This window comes from Gallus gallus, chromosome 28, assembly GCF_016699485.2.
Source record: "Gallus gallus isolate bGalGal1 chromosome 28, bGalGal1.mat.broiler.GRCg7b, whole genome shotgun sequence".
Lineage (NCBI taxonomy): Eukaryota > Metazoa > Chordata > Aves > Galliformes > Phasianidae > Gallus > Gallus gallus.
Window position 1 is genome coordinate 1,715,349 of NC_052559.1, and position 19,863 is coordinate 1,735,211.

The 19,863-nt window shown below is 55.2% G+C and overlaps 1 protein-coding gene across 6 annotated transcripts in view; it reads left to right on the forward strand.

The window, feature by feature from the left end:
• CELF5 (CUGBP Elav-like family member 5) overlaps window positions 1–19,863 on the forward strand; it is a 34,313-nt gene that overhangs the window by 882 nt on the left and 13,568 nt on the right. For 3 of the 6 annotated variants that reach the window (XM_040653635.2, XM_040653637.2, XM_040653636.2), the window contains exon 4: window positions 9,954–10,036. In XM_040653635.2, coding sequence (XP_040509569.1) covers window positions 9,954–10,036 — 83 coding nt within the window. Of the gene's footprint in view, window positions 1–3,752; window positions 3,965–9,953; window positions 10,037–11,902; window positions 11,967–19,863 lie in introns of those variants that run through there. The other 3 variants (XM_015299728.4, XM_015299729.4, XM_046904633.1) reach the window with 2 other exon arrangements.

Below are 19,863 nucleotides of genomic sequence, written 5' to 3' on the forward strand. Positions count from 1 at the left end.
TTGGGACTTTAACAATGATTTGCCATCTTGCCTCAAGGTTCACAGGCCCCAGACTGTTAGATTGCTCTTCTCTCCTGCCATGTGTGCTGTAGGGCTCACCAAAGATTCAGCTCCTGTGAGACAAATTGAGGAATGTTTTGATCCTTGCTATTGATTTTTGTGTTAAGGCAGATGGTTGAGCTTGAGCTTGGTTTGCTCCATAACCACTGAGCACAGTTTTCCTTGCAGAAATTAATTTCCTTCAAGGGAGAGACTGCTATAAATTACTCAGAGGTAACTGCTTACCCTGGAAGTTGGGAGCAGAGCAATGAAACCTTTCTGTGCCCCTTGGGGTGGAGAGGGAAAGGAGCATTGTGGGCACCTTCCAGGCTGGAAAAAGCACAATTGCAACCAAAGACAGAACATCTGTTAGCTAGAACAGAAATCAGGAGGAAGTGTTTTTCATTTAACTAATGTCTCTGCTGTTTTTCTCAGGAGTTGGTGGCCCCTGATTTTTATCTAGAGAAATTAATACAGCTCAGCCCCTCATTCTTTAACAAAGCCAAAAGGAACAAGTTGATAACATTTAGCTGGAACCCACTCTGCAATTCCATGACCATATTTGTTTCCTAAAGGAGAGGGAAAGGAAATGAAGACCTTATCTCTACTGGTCTTTAAAAATAAAAAGCCAGCTCTTTTCTAGACTTTAAGCTATAGTAGTGGTTTCTTGTTAGCAGCAGCTTTTCTAAATAGAGCTAGAGCTGACATTTCCTTTGGGTGGTAGAAAGGATGGTTCTCTAACTGCTGGATAGAGCAAGGCTTTCCTAAAACCTCTTTCCAGCTCATGAAGGTGGGAATTTTCCTAGGGAATAGACTACAAGAGGCTGCAGGACTCCTTGAAAGGCAGCTTGATCTTCTATTCTCACACGATGCTTTTGTGATAGCACTGAGTACTTCCCGATATGGATGCTGAAGCACTGACACAGTTGCTGTGCTCAGCAGGCTGCCCCTGTTTCTTTTCTGGGCTCAGGCTGCACCTTTTCCTTCTGTAACTCGTTTGAAGGAGCTGCTGTGGGATCTGCTTGATGCCGACTGCTTGCTCTGAACGCCCTTTCTGCTGTTTCCAGGCATTGCTCTGTCTGCAGAACAGTGGAACCAACTGAAGGAGATAATTCCCGAGATTGATGCTGCAGTCAGGAAATTCTGAGATGAAGGATGTTGGACATCTTCAATCTGTTTCCTTCCCCTGGAGTGAGCTGAGAATGATAGGGCCGAGAAATCTCACCTGGAGCTTTTCCTTTGCCGTGTGGGGTTTTCTGCACTGAGGTGGTGGTAATGAGAATAAAAGTGTCTCTGGCACTTGTAATGAGCACGTGGAACTCGAGCCAGCGTAAGGCTTCAGCCCTTCTGGCCTCAAGCAGACATGAAATCTGTGCTAGTGAGGGAACTGAACAGCTCAGTGCTTGGGAGGACACGACGGCAGCCTGGCCTTCCAGGGGGGGTGGCTGCCAGTCTGCCCCAAGTGCTTTGGCTGCTCTGCATCTTTACTGTCCTCCGCTTGGCCGAGTGCTGAGTAAGATGGTTTATACACCTCAAATCATCATCTTTTCTATCTTTTCCACCTGCCGCTTTGGGTATTTCAAGTGTTCTCTGTGTTGTTGGGATTTTTCCTTTACTTTTTTTTATTCCTGGAGTGAAGAAAGTTGTTATACTTCAGCAACTGGTTGGTTTGTAGAGGGTGAATATGCACAATAAATGCATTGGCATTACAAAAAGAGTTGCCAGCCTGTGGAACACTGCACTTCAGCTCCTAGTTTCGGGTGTCTGTAGGTTGCTGCTCTCCTTTCAGGAGGGGAGTGCTCTGTCCTGTTTATTCTCACACATTCCCACTGTGTATTCCTGTATAGAAGCAGTCAGATAGCAGCCTACTCCAGGCCATGGGAAGGAAGGAAGGATGGGAATCATTCCGAGGAACTTGGGAAGCTTATTAAAGAGGGAAATTGAAAGCCTGAGATGGCAAGCTATGGGAAGAGCAGAGAGAGGGTATTTTGCTCGGGCTCTAAACGGTTCACACTGCAGGATCAGCTGCAGCAAGCACAGCCCTCCTCAGCAAGACTTCTCCAGACTTCGCAGCAGCCTGCGTCTTCTGTCTATTTTGGGTTCTCTCCTTGCCCTGGTTTCCATAGTATCCGAATGCTTCCTGCTCTTAAATATATCCCTGTGACACTGCAACACCTTGGTGGAGTAGGAGGCACTGAAGCCGTTGCTCTGTAGAGGTGCTGGGCTGTGACAGCTCGGGGCTGAGTGGAAGATGTGGGGCGGAGCTGCGAATTGAAAGTAGGCTTTCCCAAAGGCTGAGTTCTGAGCCGCTGTCACCTCCAGTAGGGATGGAAGAGGGGGGTGAGAGGAGAGAGATCACCAGACTGCCTCAAGCAGATGTTGCAGGGCTCAGCCCTTTGGCTGTATGGGGTGTGAGGATGGGCAGCTCAGTGACTGCCGCCTTCCCTGTCGTCCTGTGGTTGCATTGCCACGGCCCTCTGGCTGGGGGGAGAGCACGGGTGTGCTGTGTCACAAAGCCGGGCTGCTCCTGCTGGTCTGGTAAGCCCGGCAGCCCTCGGGCTGAGAGCTCTCGGCTCTGTGTGATTAGCAATTCAGTGCTAAGAGGTTATGCTGCTGCTCGCCTCGGGTCATCCTACAGTGAGGGTGTAGGGCTGTCAGTCCTGATGGTCATTCATCAACACGTTCTCATAAGATGGAGCTCTGTATGTGGGCAGGGCTGCTCTCACTGCTGTCCAAACCCAACTCCTGCTTCCATGGCAGAAAAGCTTTGCTGGTTATTAAGGCTTGTTGTGTACCCCCATGGTGAGTGCCAAAGGTATGAACCCACAATGCTAGGAAGGCTCAGTCGTTCTGTTCCAGCCCTGGGGAGTCATATTAAAGAGAAAAGCAACCATTTCCCCACGACGCCCAGTGTGGGAGCAGAGCTGAGCGGAGCTGATGAAGGCAGCTGCTCCCGAAGGGGCAGAACCGTGGGCCGGTTGGTGCTTCAGCATCACCCGATGCAGCAGAGGGGGGAGCAGCGCAGGCCACCCAAAACGCGCCTCTCGTCCTCTGCTGCCTCACAGCCTCCACCGCGGCTGGAGGAGCCGCTGGGCCAGCAGCCCGGGTTGTCACACAGGGAGGCAGGTCTGAGCCGGGCGGCAGCTCCGCCATGGCTGCACCCCACCCGGCACGGCCTGAGCGGGGCCTGCAGGGATCCACGGCCGGGAGGGAGCGGAGCTCCCGGAGAGAAGGGCTGCGGTGCGCCGGGGCGGGGACGGCCGTGCGGGACAGGTGCTGCGGGCGGCCGGCCCGACGCCGCTTTCGGCGATGGACGCGGAGGCGGAGGGCCGCAGCGCGCCTTGCCTCGCGCTACCGGGATGAGAGCGAGCCGTTATCTCGGAAGAAACGCGGTTTTCTTCCCCGTTAAGGAAAGCCGCGCCGCGTTGCTCCCTCCTCGGGCAGCGCTCGCAGCGCCATCGCCCACCGCCGCCCCGCCGTGCCCCGCAGCGCCTCCGTGCCGCTCCGCGCCGCGCCGTGCGCCGCCAGGGGGCGCCACAGCGCGCTCCTTTGTGGCTGCGCGGCGGCGGCGCGGGCGGCGGGGCCGTTCCCAGGCGCGCTGCCTCCCCCGTCCGCCCGCAGCCGCGCCGGGCGCGGGGCATGGCCAGACTCCGCGAGGGCGAGGCGAGGAGGCAGCCGCAGCCGCCGCCGCTCCCGCCCGCGCCGCAGCCCCCGCCGCCGCGCCGAGCCTCCCCCATGAGCAGCAGCGGCGGCGCGGAGCCCCCCGCGCAGCCCGACAGCATGAAGGACCTGGATGCCATCAAGCTCTTCGTGGGGCAGATCCCGCGCAACCTGGAGGAGAAGGACCTCAAGCCGCTCTTCGAGCAGTTCGGCAAGATCTACGAGCTCACCGTGCTCAAGGACCGCTACACCGGCATGCACAAGGGTGAGGGGTCCCCCGGCACGCGGCGGGGCACGGCCTGCTGGCGGGGGCGGCTCCTCGTGGGGTCCTGCGGGGCGACCCCCGCGTTCCGCGGCCGACTTCCCCCGGTTCTGCCTTCCCCCCCTCCCCCGCTCGGGCGAGGGTCGGCACCTCCCGAGCCGCCGCCGAGGGGCGGGGATGGGGTCGGCACCGAGAGATGGGCCCCACGGGGTCGTGCTGCGGCCCCACGGCCGCCCCCGCTGGGAGCCGGGCCGGCCCGGTGCGTGGGGAGCTGTGACAAAGGGGCGCCGTGCGGGTCACGGCCGCGGTGGGCAGGTCACGGCCGGGCGCCGGGTCGGGAGCCCCGCGGTCCAGAGGCAGCGGTTTTCCCGGTGCTCTCAGCCCTCCGTGGCTGTGATACAGCAGCGCAATGGCAAAGTCTGCGTAACAAAGAATATTAGCGGTCGGTGTGCTATTTACCGTGGCCTTTAGGAGAGATGAGAGGGGCCTTCTGGAGTGCCGGATGGCTGCAAGACCTTTGGTAGATGTTTAAAAAAAAAAAAAGTTTGGGGAGGCTCGTTGAGCTGCAGTTATTGTTGTGTTTGAACGCCGTGTTTTGAATAGCCGTCGTGTTCTGCATGTCAGCTCCCTCTGTGGAGCAGCTCCAGCTCACCCTTAGCAGGTGTTGAGGATCTTACAATCACCGCCGCTCCGGCACTGAATGGCAATGCACGGAGCCCATTTGCTGTGCCATCTGAGGCAGTGATCTCAGCACCCCTCCCTGGCACGCTCAGAGCAGCCCTGCAGGGAACCCACAGTAAGTACCCGCAGAGCTGTCGGTGCTCGGCCTGGGGAGCAGCCCTGGGATGGGTTGTGATGAGGCCGTGCGGTGCTGCACGCTGGGAGGAGTGTGAGCCGCATCCATCCTGGTGCCTTTGGTGTCATCCCGTTGTGGAGAAAACTTAAAAAACCCTTTGGGCGCTGCAGCAAGTCCAGTGCTTCTGTAGTGAGCAGAGGGGGAACGCAGAAAGATGAGTTTATTTCCAAGCAAAAAGCCTAATCTGACCCCAGTGGAAAAATAGAAAAGTTCCTCGTTGAAGCCCGACAGAGTTGGGCTGGTTTGGATTTAGTCAAGGATGTAAATGTGACTTGGGACTGGGAGCCAAGATGTTGTGTGTTTGTATGTGTGTGCACAGACAGAGCCCAAACCTGTGACCATCTGACAGTGAGCAGTGAGCTTCCAAGGCTGGAGGGAAGAGAATGGGCCCAAGGCATGAGCTGATGGCACATTTCATTGCAGTTGGCTTATTGAATATAGGCCACGTGGTCTGTGGTTGTGTTTCTGGAGCCAGATTCCAGAGATCAGCCACTTAGATAAGGGAGTGAAGAAATCAGACACATAATCTAGGCATCCCCGGCCCCAGTGTTCCCCTCCCATCCCACTGGCTCTGGCTGTGTTGGTGCAGGGGCTGCTCTGCTCCCTGTGTTATCAGCAGGAGCATTGGGTTGGCGGTGGGACCCGGTCAGGCTTTGCATCCCCAGGGCCATGGAAGGCTTCGGCAGATCCTATGCACCAATCCCTGCACCGTACAGAAAGCATCATCTTCCTTGGGAGGTTGAAATATTTTCTCTCCCCATGTTCCCAGGTCTGCAGCAAGATCCAACTGACAGCTCACGAGCATCTTCTGCTTTGTCCTTCTCCAGAATGGGGAGAAGCACCCATCTGAGAGGCCAACACTGCTGGCAAAGGCCATCAGCTTTGCTTGCAGCCCCTTGCAGCTTGAGACCAGGAGCTGAGCAGCTCCTTCTGCCTCCAGGGTGGAAGGAAAGGTGGATAAAAAGGTGCTGTTTGTGCCCAGCCAGGGGCAGTAAGCTGTGAGCTGGGCTGTCCAAGAGCCCAAACCTGCAGGCTGTTCTTCACGTGGTGGATTTGGTGGAGGCAGAGCAGGCGGATGGAAATGTGAGCTGAGTTATGGCACGGTTTTGGTAGTGCCTGTCCATGAATGGTCTCAGTAACCTGGCTACTGGTAGCTGATACTGTTCCAATCCCCCCATATTATTTATGAGGCAGTGTTTCTATTTGCGTTAATCACAGGTACATTTGCATGTTAATGGCAGCGTTTTCCTTAATGCTGATGTCTCCACAAAGAGCAGGGAGGTGTTTATCAGAGCAGGCTCTTGGAGTGACTCAGAGGGCTCTGAGCAGGGAGGGTCGAGAAGAAAACGCTGGCCCCAGTTTCCAGGATTGGGCAAAATGCAGTCCCTGCGAGGAGTGCTCTCACGGATGGATTTCCTAGCAACGCCCGTGGGAGAGGAAGCAGGGAGGCTGCAGTGTGAGATACGGAGCTCAGCTGCTGGGGAATGGCAGGACAGGAGCAGCCCTCACGGGGCGTCTGCAGACAGGTGAGTGACTTCTCCAAAGGGCAGCAACAACCTCAGCCTCCTGCGCCTCGCTGGCAGCTGAGTTTTGACTCAGCTTTCTGTAGGCTTGAAGATAAGCAGCCTGCTGACTCCGTGCTTCCCCTGCTGTAGCGTTTGACAAGATTTTAAATGCTAAGTTGGATCTGGAAGGCCCTCTCTGCTGCAAACTGACAGCCTTTTCTTCCTGGAGGCTTTAGGCTGCTGATGTCTGGAGTAACGGTTAGGATCTGAAGGGACCGAAATCCCGGAGTCCGCGTGCGGTTTGGAGGTAGAATCAGGCACGGCGTATCTTCTTTTTGCTGCAGCATCTCGCAAGTGGAACAAGGCTGGGTTCTGCTTGCAGGGAGCTGGAAGCCCTCCTGCAGCCCGTGGGAGGTGGATGGGCAGGTAGCAGTTTGACGCAGCTCAGCCTACGCGCGGTTCTCGGAGAGCAGCACTCACACAAGCTGTGCAGCCACCCCTGCAGTTAACTGAGGGCCGTTCAGCCCATTGCCTCTTGGAAGCAAAGCCCAAACGTGATGAAAATGCACGTCTGTGCATTGAGGGGGGCACCCGACGCTGGGAGGTGTGAGACCCACGCCTGGTGTGGCCCCGAGGTTGAGCTGTAGTTGGTGGGAAGGAAGCACGCCGTTTCAGACGTCTGGTAGGCAAATATCCGTGCAACCTGTGGAGGGTTTGCTGCTAACCTCACCACCCTGCTTCTTGCAGTGCCCAGCCCCCCTGAATTCCTGCCCTCTGGCTGTTTTTGCTGTCTTCCTTCCCCTGTGCTGCAGACCGGCCTCTGAAGGCCAACGACTGGTCAGGTCCATCCTCCCCTCCTGTTTATCTTTTTGCAAGGTTTAATGAACTAATTACTCATGGTCACACACCCAGGGGAGCTGAAGGAGAGCAGGTGCCAGAGGGTGGCAAAGCAAAGCACTGCCATCAATAAATGCTCTCGCTGGAGGACGGAGTTGGCCTCGTGTGAGCTCTCTGCAGTAGCAGTGTGCCTTCATTCTCCATCTCAAACAGTGGACAACCTGTGCTGGGATTTTCACTTTGGTGTGTTTGGTTTCCTGAGAGCCCCGGGGCTCTTTCAGTGCCATCTGAGCAGGCACAGCGCCCTGGGTGCTGGAGGTGCCCGGAAAGCCATAAGCCTGGTGCCATTGACCTGAGCCTGCTCTGAGCTAAGGCAGGAAATGAGAGAGACCTGGGCCCCTTTGCATCCCTGCGGCTGCTTTCTCACTGCTGGGGGGATTAATGGGCGCTCGTCTTCTTTTCTGGGAGACTCTGTCAGGCTCAGAGTTCTAGGAGGAGCCCAGCAAAGCCATGGTAGGCAGGGTCCCGTCACAGCATGGAATCCCCTTCTGCTTTCCCGGAGCTTCTGGTACTTCTGCAGGCTTCGCTGGTGCTCTGCTTACCAGCTGCATCCTTAGGACTAGCAGGAGATAATGTCTCTTCTGGGAGGAAGATGTTTTCCCCCAAGTATTTCTGTCCATTGACAGGCTTTGAGTGTAGTGCTTCTGGAAAACGCCTTCCTGCATCTCTGATCAGGGCTTTGACTTCTGCATCCCATCCCCAGCACGTCTGGCTGTGGGGGACAGCAGTCATGCTGTGCAAAGGGTGCAGCTGACCTTCTTTGCTCCCTGCTCTTTGCAGCCTCCTGGATTTCTGCTGCTTGGAAGCACACGTGAGCTGCTCAGGTACAACAGGTTGATGAGCAGGCTTTTGTACGAGGTTAATGCAGACTGATGTTCTCAGTATAGGCTGTGTGACTTGTCCCAGCCCTGCAGAGCAGCAGGCCATTGCAGTGGGTGGAAGCAAGCAGGCAAGCATCCGTGTTTGGAACTTTGGTAACCAGGCCTCTAAATCCGTGCATGTCAGGAATGGGGTTTGGGCTCTGTGCTTATACAGCTGCTTTTGAGGGGTGACAGAAAGCAAAGGGGTGCATCTCCCCCGAAGTGGGGCTGGCTGTCTTTGCTACCTGCATGTTTCCTGTCCCTGCTGTGTTTGTTAAATAAGCTGTGGATCGCACATCTGGCTTTGGTGCAGCATTCTCCGTTCCAAACATGGGCAATAAGGAGCTCTAATCCTCTGTTAGAGGCATCTAATGCTTGTGTGCTGTTCGTGGAGGGTGGTGGCTTTGTGGTGTTGTTTTTTCTAGCAAGAGCTGTAAGGACAGCTATGATTTGCTCAGCTGCAGCAATTTCTGGGAGCTGGGATGGAAGAATAGCATAATCCTGCTGCCATGGGTTGGGATTGTCTTGAGCAGCTGGCTTCCACATGGCCCGAAAACGTTCTGTACCGTGGAGCAGAGGGAGAGCTCTGTGCAGCCCTCGTCCTGTGCCCACCATCAGACCCACAGGGCTCTGGAGTGGCTTTGGAGGCAGAAGAGCAGGCTTTGTTTGGGCTGTACCAATGCGTCTGCAGGCCCAGCACAGCCCTGGGCACGCTGGCATTCAGTGCCAGGCCGAAGGGACACGTCTTGCTTCTGCTTAGGATGGGAAATGCTGCTGGGAATAGGAGGGGGATGAGTGAGGGAGTCACATGCGTTCCGGCAGCTGAGTCTGTTCTCCAGCGCCTTTCCCAGCCTCATCTGAAGCAGCTCAAGTGACAGAGCTCCAGGCACTTCCCCGGGGAGATCATTCCACAGTCTAATAAATTTCCCTCTGCTAGGACATGTTTCTTGATAATCAGCCAATTTTTCTTCCTTTGGTTAGTTCCATTTGATTGTTCCGAGCATCAGAGCACCCAGAGATGAGCCCTTTTCTTCCTGGAGGGACCACAGTTCCTCCCCTCATCCCAGATTCCAGTTTTGGACTAAGATGTTGGGTCAGACCTTGGCTGAGAACGTCAGGATCTGGCCTTTTCCTTATGCTTTACATCTCGCTTCCTCAGTCAGTGCTTGCAGAGTTGCTTCCATCCCGTGGCGTTGCTTCCATTACGTTTTGCTGTTCCCTCAGATTCTCCCATCGTGGGTGTGTGTACCTGTGTGTGCACACTGCATGGCTGGGAGTATGGCACAGAAAGCCAAGCCTGTCCTGCTGTGGCTTTCCAGGGTTCCATGGGGCTGCATCGTGATGCTTCTGTACCAGCCTAAAATCTCAGATGCTTTTGCTCCGCCTGTGGCTCATTTTATTTAGTCTCAATAGCCATCCTGGTCCCCTCACCCTTCTGCTCTCTGTGTCTTGGGCTGTTTTTCCCACAGGCAGTGTTACCCTGCATTTTGCCCTCCTGTTGTTTCTTACTTTGCTCAACACCTGTTTCAAACTGATGTGATTCCCTGGGACCCCTTTCCACGGCTTAACAGACCTCGGATGAGACCTGCAGGGCCTTTAATGTTATTCCTTTGCCTTTTTCCCTAGAGGCTGCAGTACCTCTAGATTTCATAACATTTGCTCCTTTAATTAGCAAACCTCCCGCTCTCCCTCTGCTAACGAAGAAGTCGGGTCTCACACAAGGGCTGTCCTGGGTGCTCCATCTTTAGCAGGACAGTTGGAGGCAGGTCTGCTGTTTAGGTACCTCGGTTACCTGCTGTTACCAAAGAGAAACACTGTGTTGGTGTGCGTCTGCAATTGCACATTTAACTTGACGCTTCCTGTGTCCACTGCAGGTTGTGCATTCCTCACGTACTGTGCCAGAGACTCCGCCATCAAAGCCCAGACAGCCCTGCATGAACAGAAGACTTTGCCAGGGGTAAGTCCCAGCACACTGTGCCATGGGCAGGAGGTTGCTGGGGAGGGAGCAGGGGTGTAAAAATGGCTTGGGAAAGAGGAGTGCTCTTTGCCCAGCTGCTGCTCTTTGTCTGTCCTACCAAGGCTGCCCCATGCGACTCCGGCCGTCCCTCCTTCTGTGCTGTCCCTTGGTCTCAGTGGTGGGATGTGGCAGCTCCAGCTCTGTGTTGCTGTCGCTTGGGGGCTGTGGTGCTCTTGGGGTGATGTGTGTGTCCTCCGTCTGCACAGCAGCCATGCTGGGAAGCTGACAGGAGCACAACGGAAGGGATCAGATCCTTTTCTTCCAAGAGCACAGAACTTGCTGGTCCATCTGCTCCCGTTCTGCCGGACCCTTTAGGGTGCGTGGGCACTTTGTTGGGTGGATCTGTGCTGAACTCCATCAGCCTCTCAGAGGCAGAAACGTACTTTCATGTCCCATAGTTTGGAAAACCAATGAGTTATATGGCTGCAACCAATTCTGCTGAGGTAGCTGTGGCTTATCCCTCAGGTGAGTCCTGCTCAGTTTACATCTGTGCAGAGAGCAAAGTGCAGTAGGGATCCCAAGCAGCCACGTGTTTTGGATCAGGTCCCCCATTGCAGGCAAGCCTCTGCTTCCTTGGGACCTGCTGGTGAGCTGGGAGTTTTGAATCACTGCCATTCCTGCTTCTGTGCGGTGTGAGGGCTTTGACTGGGCAATTCCCTCGCTGTGCTGAGAGGGCTGAGCAAATGCATTGCAAAGATTCATTTGTAGTTGAGTAGGTGGAGGAGTTGGGTACTTGTAGACAGAAGCTCACAGGAGGCCCCGAGTGCTCAAGGCAACAGGATAATTAATGTAAACCAGGGGTCTCTGGAGAAGGGTTAGAAATTCTTAGCCATAACGTTTCCTCGTTAACCCATACAGGTCCAGACTGCTCCCCTCCCCTCTCCCAGCTCCCCTGAACACCTTCATCGCACACACACGTATTTTCCTGTCTGTGGATCTGTGCTCTCTTTTCCCATGGGTCTGTGTTGGCATTAGAGGGCCAGAAAACGTGCCTGTCTTGATTGCCACTTGATAGGATCTTCATGGTTTCAGGTTATGTGAGGACAGCGCAGGGGCAGAGCGCCGACAGCCAGCTTCTGAGCTGCCATTTGAGTTAATTCTGTGCAATCTGCTGTGTGCAGTGGTCCCGGGCAGAGCAGGCAGTCTATAAGAAATAGCTGAAGGATGGAGGAGCAGCTGTGATGAGTCATGGTACAGCACTGTGACACAGCCACGTCCCTGCCCAGGGTTACAGACACCCTGACGGGTTATTCCTGCAAGGCTCGGTGCGTTCAAAGCAGTCTCAGTTTTGCTGCATGCCTGCATTGGGAATCTGTTGCATGTTCTGCTGTGTTTGTGCTGTGGGTGATTACAGAGCCCTGCATGGGGCAGTGCTTAAAGCGGCAATGCAAAGCGCGTTCATTTGGGATGTGGTGATCTGAAGGCTTGTTTTGATAAGGGAGGTGTAAGAAGATGCAGTGTGTGCCAGCTGAGTGCTTCCAAACATGTGAATCTTGAGACAGTTAATGAGCAATGCGCTGTAATTAAGCTTCGGGATTAAGATTCAGATGAACTGTGCTGTATTTGGAGCTGTCGATCTCCGGGCTGGCAGCGTATTGCTTTATCACATTGCACTCCTCTTTTGGGAATTCCTTCTGTGAACGAGAAGGCAGAAGGTCATCTGACCACTTCATTCATTGCTCGTTCAGAGGTGGTCACTACCAGAACGAAACAGACCTCTGTTCTGATTTGGGCACAGCTGATCTTAGCGTGGACATGGGCAGCTTCCAGCCCCCTCTTCTTAACCTGGATTGCTTGTTTCCATAGAGCATCACCCACCCCAGTTGGTCACAGAGAATATTCTGGAGCTTAGACACAGGCAGGAGTGCTGGTAAGTGGTCGTTTCCCTGCTGTGGGAGCAAGGCTGGGACGTTTCCCCTGTATGCATTCACAGCTACAACGTCTTCTCAGGAACTGTGGCAAAAATCCTCACCAAAAATAGGGTGAGGACCAAAAATATGGCATAGGACAGAGGAGGGAACGCAGTGGACCACAGCTGTGGGGTTTCGGTACGTGGGCTGTGGTCTGCATTTTTCTGTTCATTTTACCCATTTAATGCCTTATTACTGCAAAGAGAATGGCAGGCAGGAAGTTTAAGAGCTCCTGATGTTGGTGTGGGGGTAACATAAATGTTTATCTGAGTGCATGACCAGGGATCAGCACCTTCAGAGACAGCAAAGACTGGAACAGGCATGGCTGGAGCCATGGCTTTGTTGGCTGTCCTGCACTTGCTGTTGTATTGCACAGCAGCCGTGGATGCCACAGAAATGAAGTTCTCCTCTTTGTTGGCCTCAGTGCAGCGATGGACTGGTGGTTGGTCTCACACAAATGACCTTCTTGGTCTGTGTGGTTATGACAGACTTGGGGAAATGCTTTGGTACGGTCTCCTGTCGGTCCTTAGGCTGTGAGCGTGCAGCTTGACAGGTGAGCTGGAGCAGGGCTGCTGGGTTCTCTTCCCATATCTCTCACTGGGTTTGCTCTGCACCCACACGTGTGTTACCTGTATGACACCCACACGTGTGTTACCTGTATGACACCCACATGTGTGTTACCTGTGCCCTCTGGGTTGGATGTGAGGGCTGCCAGCCTTAGGAGCACTGCCACGTTGCTCCAGCAGTGTCATGCCTGCAGCGTGGCTGTCCTGAGCTCTCAAATGGCTGCTGATTGCTGCAGGTTTTCTGTATAAATCAGCAGCAGTCTCCATGGTCTCTGTTGGCTTTTATGGTGTTTCTGGCAAGTTCTCCCTTTTGGGGATGAAATTCTCTTTGCGCTCGGATTTTTATTTCGTCTCTTTATCTTTAAATAAGTGGCAGCTAAATAGAATCCAAGTGTTCATCTCAAAATAGCTTCTTTTGGGCAGCAAGGCTTAGCATCCTTTTCTGAAAGCAGCCAGATTTTCAGTTCATACTCCCTTTCCTAAGGTGTTGGTTGGGATACTGGGGGTGTAAAGCAAGGAGGCTGTCAGCTGTGCATTGCCTTATCTGATACTTGTGTTTGGAGGTACAGAGCACCCATGTTGTCATCAGAACTGCTGCCAGCCCAGGCTGGAAGTAACAAGTGCATGGATTCTCCCTTGGGGAAGGAATGATGGAGCTTCGTAGAACGGAGAGGTAAAGTCTGCAAGGTTTGAGGAAAGGCAAGCAGCCCATGGAGGCCGAGCAGAAGCAGACAGTTTGGATCTGGAACGCAGAGAGAAAACCGATCCCTGGTGCTCCTTAAATCTATTGTCCTCTTCAGCTGCCAGCCAGCCTAGCAGCACAGCGTTTCGCCTCCTCGCTGCTCCCTGGCACATTCCTCCCCGGCTCAGTGAGATGATATTATATCTCAATAACCCGTGCCTTTGATTCGTGATTGTGCCTTCACTTTGCTGAGTTCTGAAAGGAACTGGAGAGGTTATTAATGACACGCGGTGATCACACACCAAGTTAAAGCCTCTTGCTAAGTGAAATCTGGGGGAAAAGCAGCCAGCTTTGCAGTGTTTCATAGAAACGCTTTGTGTCGCTTTTCATTTGCAGGGAGACAGTTGCAAATTACGTCAAATTGCTCCTGAAGAAGGGAAAGAAGAATGGAGGGAGAGAAGGGGAGGGAGGAGTTTTGAAGAAGTCATTCTTCTGGCAAGATACGGTTACTGTTTTATTTCTATGCAGAACAAAGAAGGGCTTGCTGAAAGGTAGGCGAGTAAGTGGCAGAAATTGGTATTGATCCAAGCTGGGAATATGGGCAGTGTGAGAGCAGCAGTGGGGGCACTGAAATGCAGGGAAGGAGCTCATGGATGCAGCGAAGGACTGGGAATGCAGGGCCACAGGAATGGAAAATTACGGGCAGCAGCAGCACTAGAGCAGACAGAGACCAGGAATGCACCAGAGGTTGAGATGCAGCAGCAGTAACTCACATGGCTGGGCATCAGGATTAATGCAGAGACACAGCAGTGAGTGGAGAGCATCCCCGTGGGCAGGCTGTGCCTGTGCTGCCAGGACGTGGGCTGCCTCAGGATCCACAGCACGTGGTGGTCTGAGGGAGCACAGGTGTCTGAGAGGGGCTGGTGGGGAGGTCCGAGCATCTCATTCTCCCCTTCTCTTTTGCCCAAGCAGCTGTGTGAAGCCAACGTGGGGCAGAGTGTGTGAAATGGTTTCTCTGCGTGAACAGGACAGGGCATTGCAGCTGGCAGCACTGGGGTTGGTGCTGGGGGTGCAGTGTGGGCTCTGAGCGTTGGCTGCGGGCTGACGTTGGGCTCCACTTGTTTGAAGTGGTCGTTGTGGTTTGAACCCTTGGGCAGAGCAGGGGGGGATGTTTTCTTTCCAGGTGCAATCTGAGCAGGTTCACCAGGGAGCCACACAGCTCTGTCAGTAGAAGGTAGCAGCACAGAGAACACGCGAGGCTGTGTCAGTGAAATGGCAGCGATGCAAAGGCACCAGGCTGAGCAGCCCCTGGGCAGGCAGCAGCACAAGTGCCCATTCACTGCAGAGGTGAAGGCAAATGCTCATTCTGACCAAGATTTGGCTCGAGGGGCTGAGAAGTAACAGCAAGGCAAGGCAGCAGCCCTACGAAGTACACACCCTAAAGAGGCAGAGGGAGAGCAAGCTGCCAAGGCAAACGTTGCTGCTCGCAGCCTACAGAGTTGGAAGGATAAAGAAATGAAAGATCAGCACCCATTCCTACGTGCTGCTCGAAAATGCACGCTCAGGTTCTGTCTGGTGCACAAGCACATCCCATCCATCCCTCCCATCCTCTGTAGGCATCGCTGCCTTTTGCACAGCTGGGCTCTCATGACTTGTAGCACAGAGCTGTGGTGCTGAGGATGTTCCTGTGTGTCTGCTCTGCTGTAGGAGAAATGTTCCCATGGTGGAGACAAAAGGAGATGTAGGAACACTCTTTGGCAAAGGGAGAGGTGGAGAGGTAGAGCATGGTAAGAAGAGGGAGGGGACTCTTGAAGAGAGGTGTGTGGAGCTGTGCAGTGGCTTGGGTTGGAAGGCTCCTCCAAGATCAAATAGTTCCAACCCACCTTCCACAGGCAGGATTGCCAACCACTCACTCAGGCACTGGATCGGGTTGTGCAGGGCCTCATCCAGCCTGGCCCTGAGCACCTCCAGGGGCATTCACATCTCTGAGGAGTGGAGAAGTCCTGGAACAGGAAGCTGTGAGAAAGCAGGTCGTGCCTTTCCCTTCTCATCCCATTCCCGTTCGGATGTTGCCTTCGCTGCCCCCCCAAGGCCCCCGTGGTGCTCCTTCACCCTCAGCAGCCAGAAGCAGCACCAGACTCCTGCAGAACATTTCAGAAGGCCCCCTGCCCTGCTGCTGGACTGCTGTGCCTCTGGCAGAGCCCTCCCAGCTGTGAAGGAAGGAGCTGCCAGGAATCCCTCAGGATGAAGAGGGGGGGGCTCAAGAGCTGCTCCTCAGCCCCTATGGATTGAGAACGGAGCTGTGCAGAATCCCACTGACCGACACCTGCCAGCCTGCTGTAACCCCACCTACCTGGACGTTTTGAGCCGTACCTGTCAGCCAATGGTTCACCCTCTGGACTGTGTGTTCATGGAGCTGGATGCTGGGCGTTGTGTCCAGAAGCATGCTATGAGGAATAGCATGAAAACCTTTGCTGCAGTCCACAAAGATGACATCAACTGGCTTCCCTTGGCCAGCAACGTGGGTAACCTTGTCACAAAAGGCAATCAAGTTAGCTGAACAGATGAACCTGTCTCTTGAGCCCCCTCTTGGCTCTGACCAATGGCCACGTTGCGTTTCAGGTATTTTTCAGTAACTCCCAGAGTGATCTCCACAATTCTGCCAGGCACTGAATTGAGACTGACAGGCCTGCAGTTCCCAGGGGCTTCCTTCTTGAAAGCTGGGACAAAGTCTGCCAGCTTCCACTTGCCTGGGACCTCTTCACATTCCCCAGACTGTTGGAAAATAATCAAGAGAGGTCTTGCAATGACACCAGGTAGCTCTCTGAGTGCTGTGGGATGGATCCTATCAGGCCATGCAGACTTGCGTGCATCCATCTGGAGCAGCAGATCCTGCCCAGGTTTGCAGTTGGATGGGGATTTATCATTCCCACAGACACAGTCCTGCAGCTCAGAGCTCCGGGGGTCCCAGGGCCCATCGCTGCTGTGTGTCAGCAGTGGGCTGTTCCTATTAGCCAGGCTGAGGTCCCCATGGGACAGGGACAGCTGAACTGGGGGCGTCTCTGAGTTCCTTACAGAACAATTCATCAGCACTGCCATCCTGGCTGGGTGCCTATGGTAGACTATGGTAGACAACCCTGCCTGTCCCTGCTGAAGAGCCCAGTTTCCTTCCTTTAGCTTCCAGGGGCACACTTGGTGTCCTTGCACCTATAGGAAAAGCCGTGAGGCATTTGGCATTTCCCTTTTCTCACCTTAAAGCTCCTTTGGCACTGAGCTCAAATGACAAGAAGAGATCAGAGCAACGGGGATTATCATCCAATGTCCTCCTTGGTGCTGTGGGACCCCGGGAAGGAGCCCTATGGGAGCAGTGAACTGATGATGTGTGCTGCCAAAGCCACGCACGTGGCAGGGCTGTCTGTGCTACACGGGGCTGACCTCCCTGCTGGTTGTCTGATGCCAACGCACAGTAATGGTGCTGTCACCCTGCAGGGCTATCGAGAAGATGCAGAGGCTTTGAGTCACAGCAATAAGCTTCTTGCCTTGCTCCCAGAGCTGTGCTCGCTGCAGAGGGGACAAGGAGAGCTGAGGGTGTTAAGGGAGAAGGAACGCGGAGCAGTCAGTGTGTGTGTCGTGGCTGCGTGCTGAGTGCTGTGTGCTCAGCTGCGGGAGGGAAGGGGAGAGGGCTCCCCTGCTGTGTGCTGGGGGAAAAGTGCCTCCCAGAGACACCTGTGGGATGAGTTCCTCAGCTCTTCTTGTGACGCAGAGCCGTGAGGTGACAGCTCTCCAGCAGTCTCTCTTGTTTGTCCGCGTTGGAAACAGAAGGCCGTGGCTACGTGGGCAGGAGCTGCGTGGTTTGGGCTCTGGCATTGCGTGTGACCTCCATCATCACATCCCTTGGGTTCTTCCACCTGGAGCATAGCTCTCGTTATCATCCTCGTCTCCTTCTGAATGGCATTGGCTGGGGATTGAATTGGGCTGAGTTCTTCGGCAGCTCTTGGAGCTGTGCCGGAGTGCTGCTCATCGCTAATGCTGCTCGTTGCTGCGCGAGACCACTTGCCTTTCCCCATGAAGGCTTCTGGGTAGGGCTGAGGCACCCCGACACACCAGGGGAAGAGCAGGCAGGAGGCTGGGCCACCAGCCCACCACTGTCTGCATTCCCCACCAGGTGCTGAGTTCAGATGAGCAAACCGGCGTTTAACTTCGGGTGCACAGCTAGAATTGGTTCCGGTCATCATGCAGGGCATCTTTAACTGGCCGGCAGAGGTCCAGCCTACAACCTACAAAGCCTGAAATCCCAGGACCTCGTTCTGCCAATGGCCTCGGATGCCTTTTGGTTCCTGAAGTCCCCGAGGAGCCAGCCTGCATCATGTGTTTAATGCGCTCTGCCTCTGACCCACTTAGCGCTGTGAGGTTCCCCTGTATTGTACCTGGGGGGCTATTCTACATAACTTAACTCCTAATTAATAGAGAGGCTTGCCCTGTCGTCCGTGGGGGCTGTCTCTCTCAATCTGCAGCCTGAAAGCTGGAAAAGCAAAAGGAAGAGCTTGCTGCTCTTCCTGGCAGACTGCTGGGCTGCTGAGCTGCAGGCATTGCTGCGAATGTGGGTGTGGGGGGCGCAGCAGCTTTGGGGTGAGGGGTGGGCATCCGGGCCACGCGGGTCTGCTGTGCAAAATGTGGCCGTGGGATTCTTCAGAAATGACCAAATAGGTTAAATTTTAATGCCCGGCTAAATAATTTAATGAGGAAAAATTAAGCTCAGCTCGCGAGGCGGGCGCAGCCTCGTGGGTCGTTTCTTTGTCCTGCGTGGCACACGTGTGTTCACGTATGTGTGTGCGGGGTAGGCATGCGTGTCTGTGCACGGGTGTTTCTGTCACCTGGGATCCAAGGCCTGCATGTGCTGCCTCTGGCTGCGATTCTGGGCCCGCACAAACCTGGCTGTTGTGGGGTCCCTGGGAGCTGAGCAGCCCGAGGTGGTGACCGGAGGATGGAGGGGTGCGCACCTCCAGAGCGTGGCTGTTCAGCACGGCCTGCGCCCATCCTGCGCCCATCCTGCGCCCATCCTGCCCCCATCCTGCCTCTGCAGACCTTCCTCACGTGGAGGAGGTGATGTTTGCCCATCCTTTCCGTGCATTCCTATTCCCCATCCTTTTCTGTCCCATTGCTGTTGGGCACAGAGCTCTTTGCCAAGACCCGTGTATGAGTTTTGGACACTGTAGAGACGCTTCCAAGGCCTTTGGTGATGAGTTGAAGCAGCCGTGGGCTCCCTTTGTGTTCGTCGGCTCACATCTCTGCTTGGGAGGCCTTTGATATTTCGTTCACCTTCAATGGCAGGGTGGGATTGGAGGATCAAAGCCGTGGTCTGCTCGTGGAAGCCCCAGTGGATGCAGTTCTCTGCAGCCAGGGCCATCCCTGCCTCCCCCTCGGCTGGGAGCCCTCTCATTCCAGGATGCAGCAGCAGGCACAGAATCCGCTGCTCTCCTCCCAGCCTCAGCATCTGGACAGAGTCCTCACATCTTCTTTTCTCCTCTTCGCCCACCTCTTCTGGAGCAGACCAGGGCCAGACCTGAGCGAGTGGTTCTCATCTCGCAGGGCAGTGTGCATCCCTTGGCTGTGGGTTTGGTGTGACGCCAACGGGGAGCCCCCCACGCTCAGCCGTGGGGCTGTCAGGCAGTCAGGGGAAGAGCTGTGGCTGCAGCCACGGGGTGCACTGCTTGCTCTCCCCTAGGACGCCTCAGCTTGCTGCAGCCAGGCACCGCTGGCAGGCTGGCACCGCTGCTGCCCCACGGTGCTGCTCTGGCATCAGTGCTGGCACCTCTGCAGTCCTGCAGCCGTGGCCGTGCTGTGAGCTCACCCCGCTGGGGCCCTGCAGGCTCTGGGGAGGGGGAAGGGGTGGACAGATGGACGGAGGGGGCCCCTCCCCGGAGATCATACCAAAATGTCTCTTTTCTGCAAAGCGGAGGGAATGCCCCCAAGAGCTGGTTTCCATGGCAACCACAAATGTCAGGTTCCATGCGGTGAATAACCGTTTCCATGACGACACCTCCTTTCCCCAAGGTGCTTGGAACTGGAGTGACAGCCCTTCTGGGGGAGGGGACGGCTGAGCTGTCCCCAGGTACTGAGCCCCCTCCTTCACCCCCCCTCCTTCACCCCCCCCTCCCCAACATGCTTTTGGCTCCTTGCCCCAGGCTGTCAGCCCCAGCATCCCTGGGTGCCTCTGTACCCGTGCAGGGGGGGGTGATGCTCTTGGCTTCAGCGGCATCCCTTCCTCCCTCCCTGCCCCCCAATGAATTTGCTCCACACAGGAGATGAGATCTGAGCCTGCCCCTCCATCTCCCTCCCCATCTGTTTAGCTTAATCCTGGTTTTGCTTCCTGGGTAGAGACGAAGCTGTTTCTCCATGCTGCTGGAGAGGCAGGGAGGGAGGTGGGCAGCCGCTCCTCCTGGCTCTGCACAGAGCCCCCCTCCCGGGCACACAGCGGGGCTGCCTGCCCTCTCCCAGCCTTACGACCGAAGGCTGCAGGAGCTGCCACGTCTCAGCCAGGAGATCCGGGCCTTTCTGCAGCAAAACCTCACTGCCTCCCCTGAGCCCTGCCCCGCATCCACGGAGCCC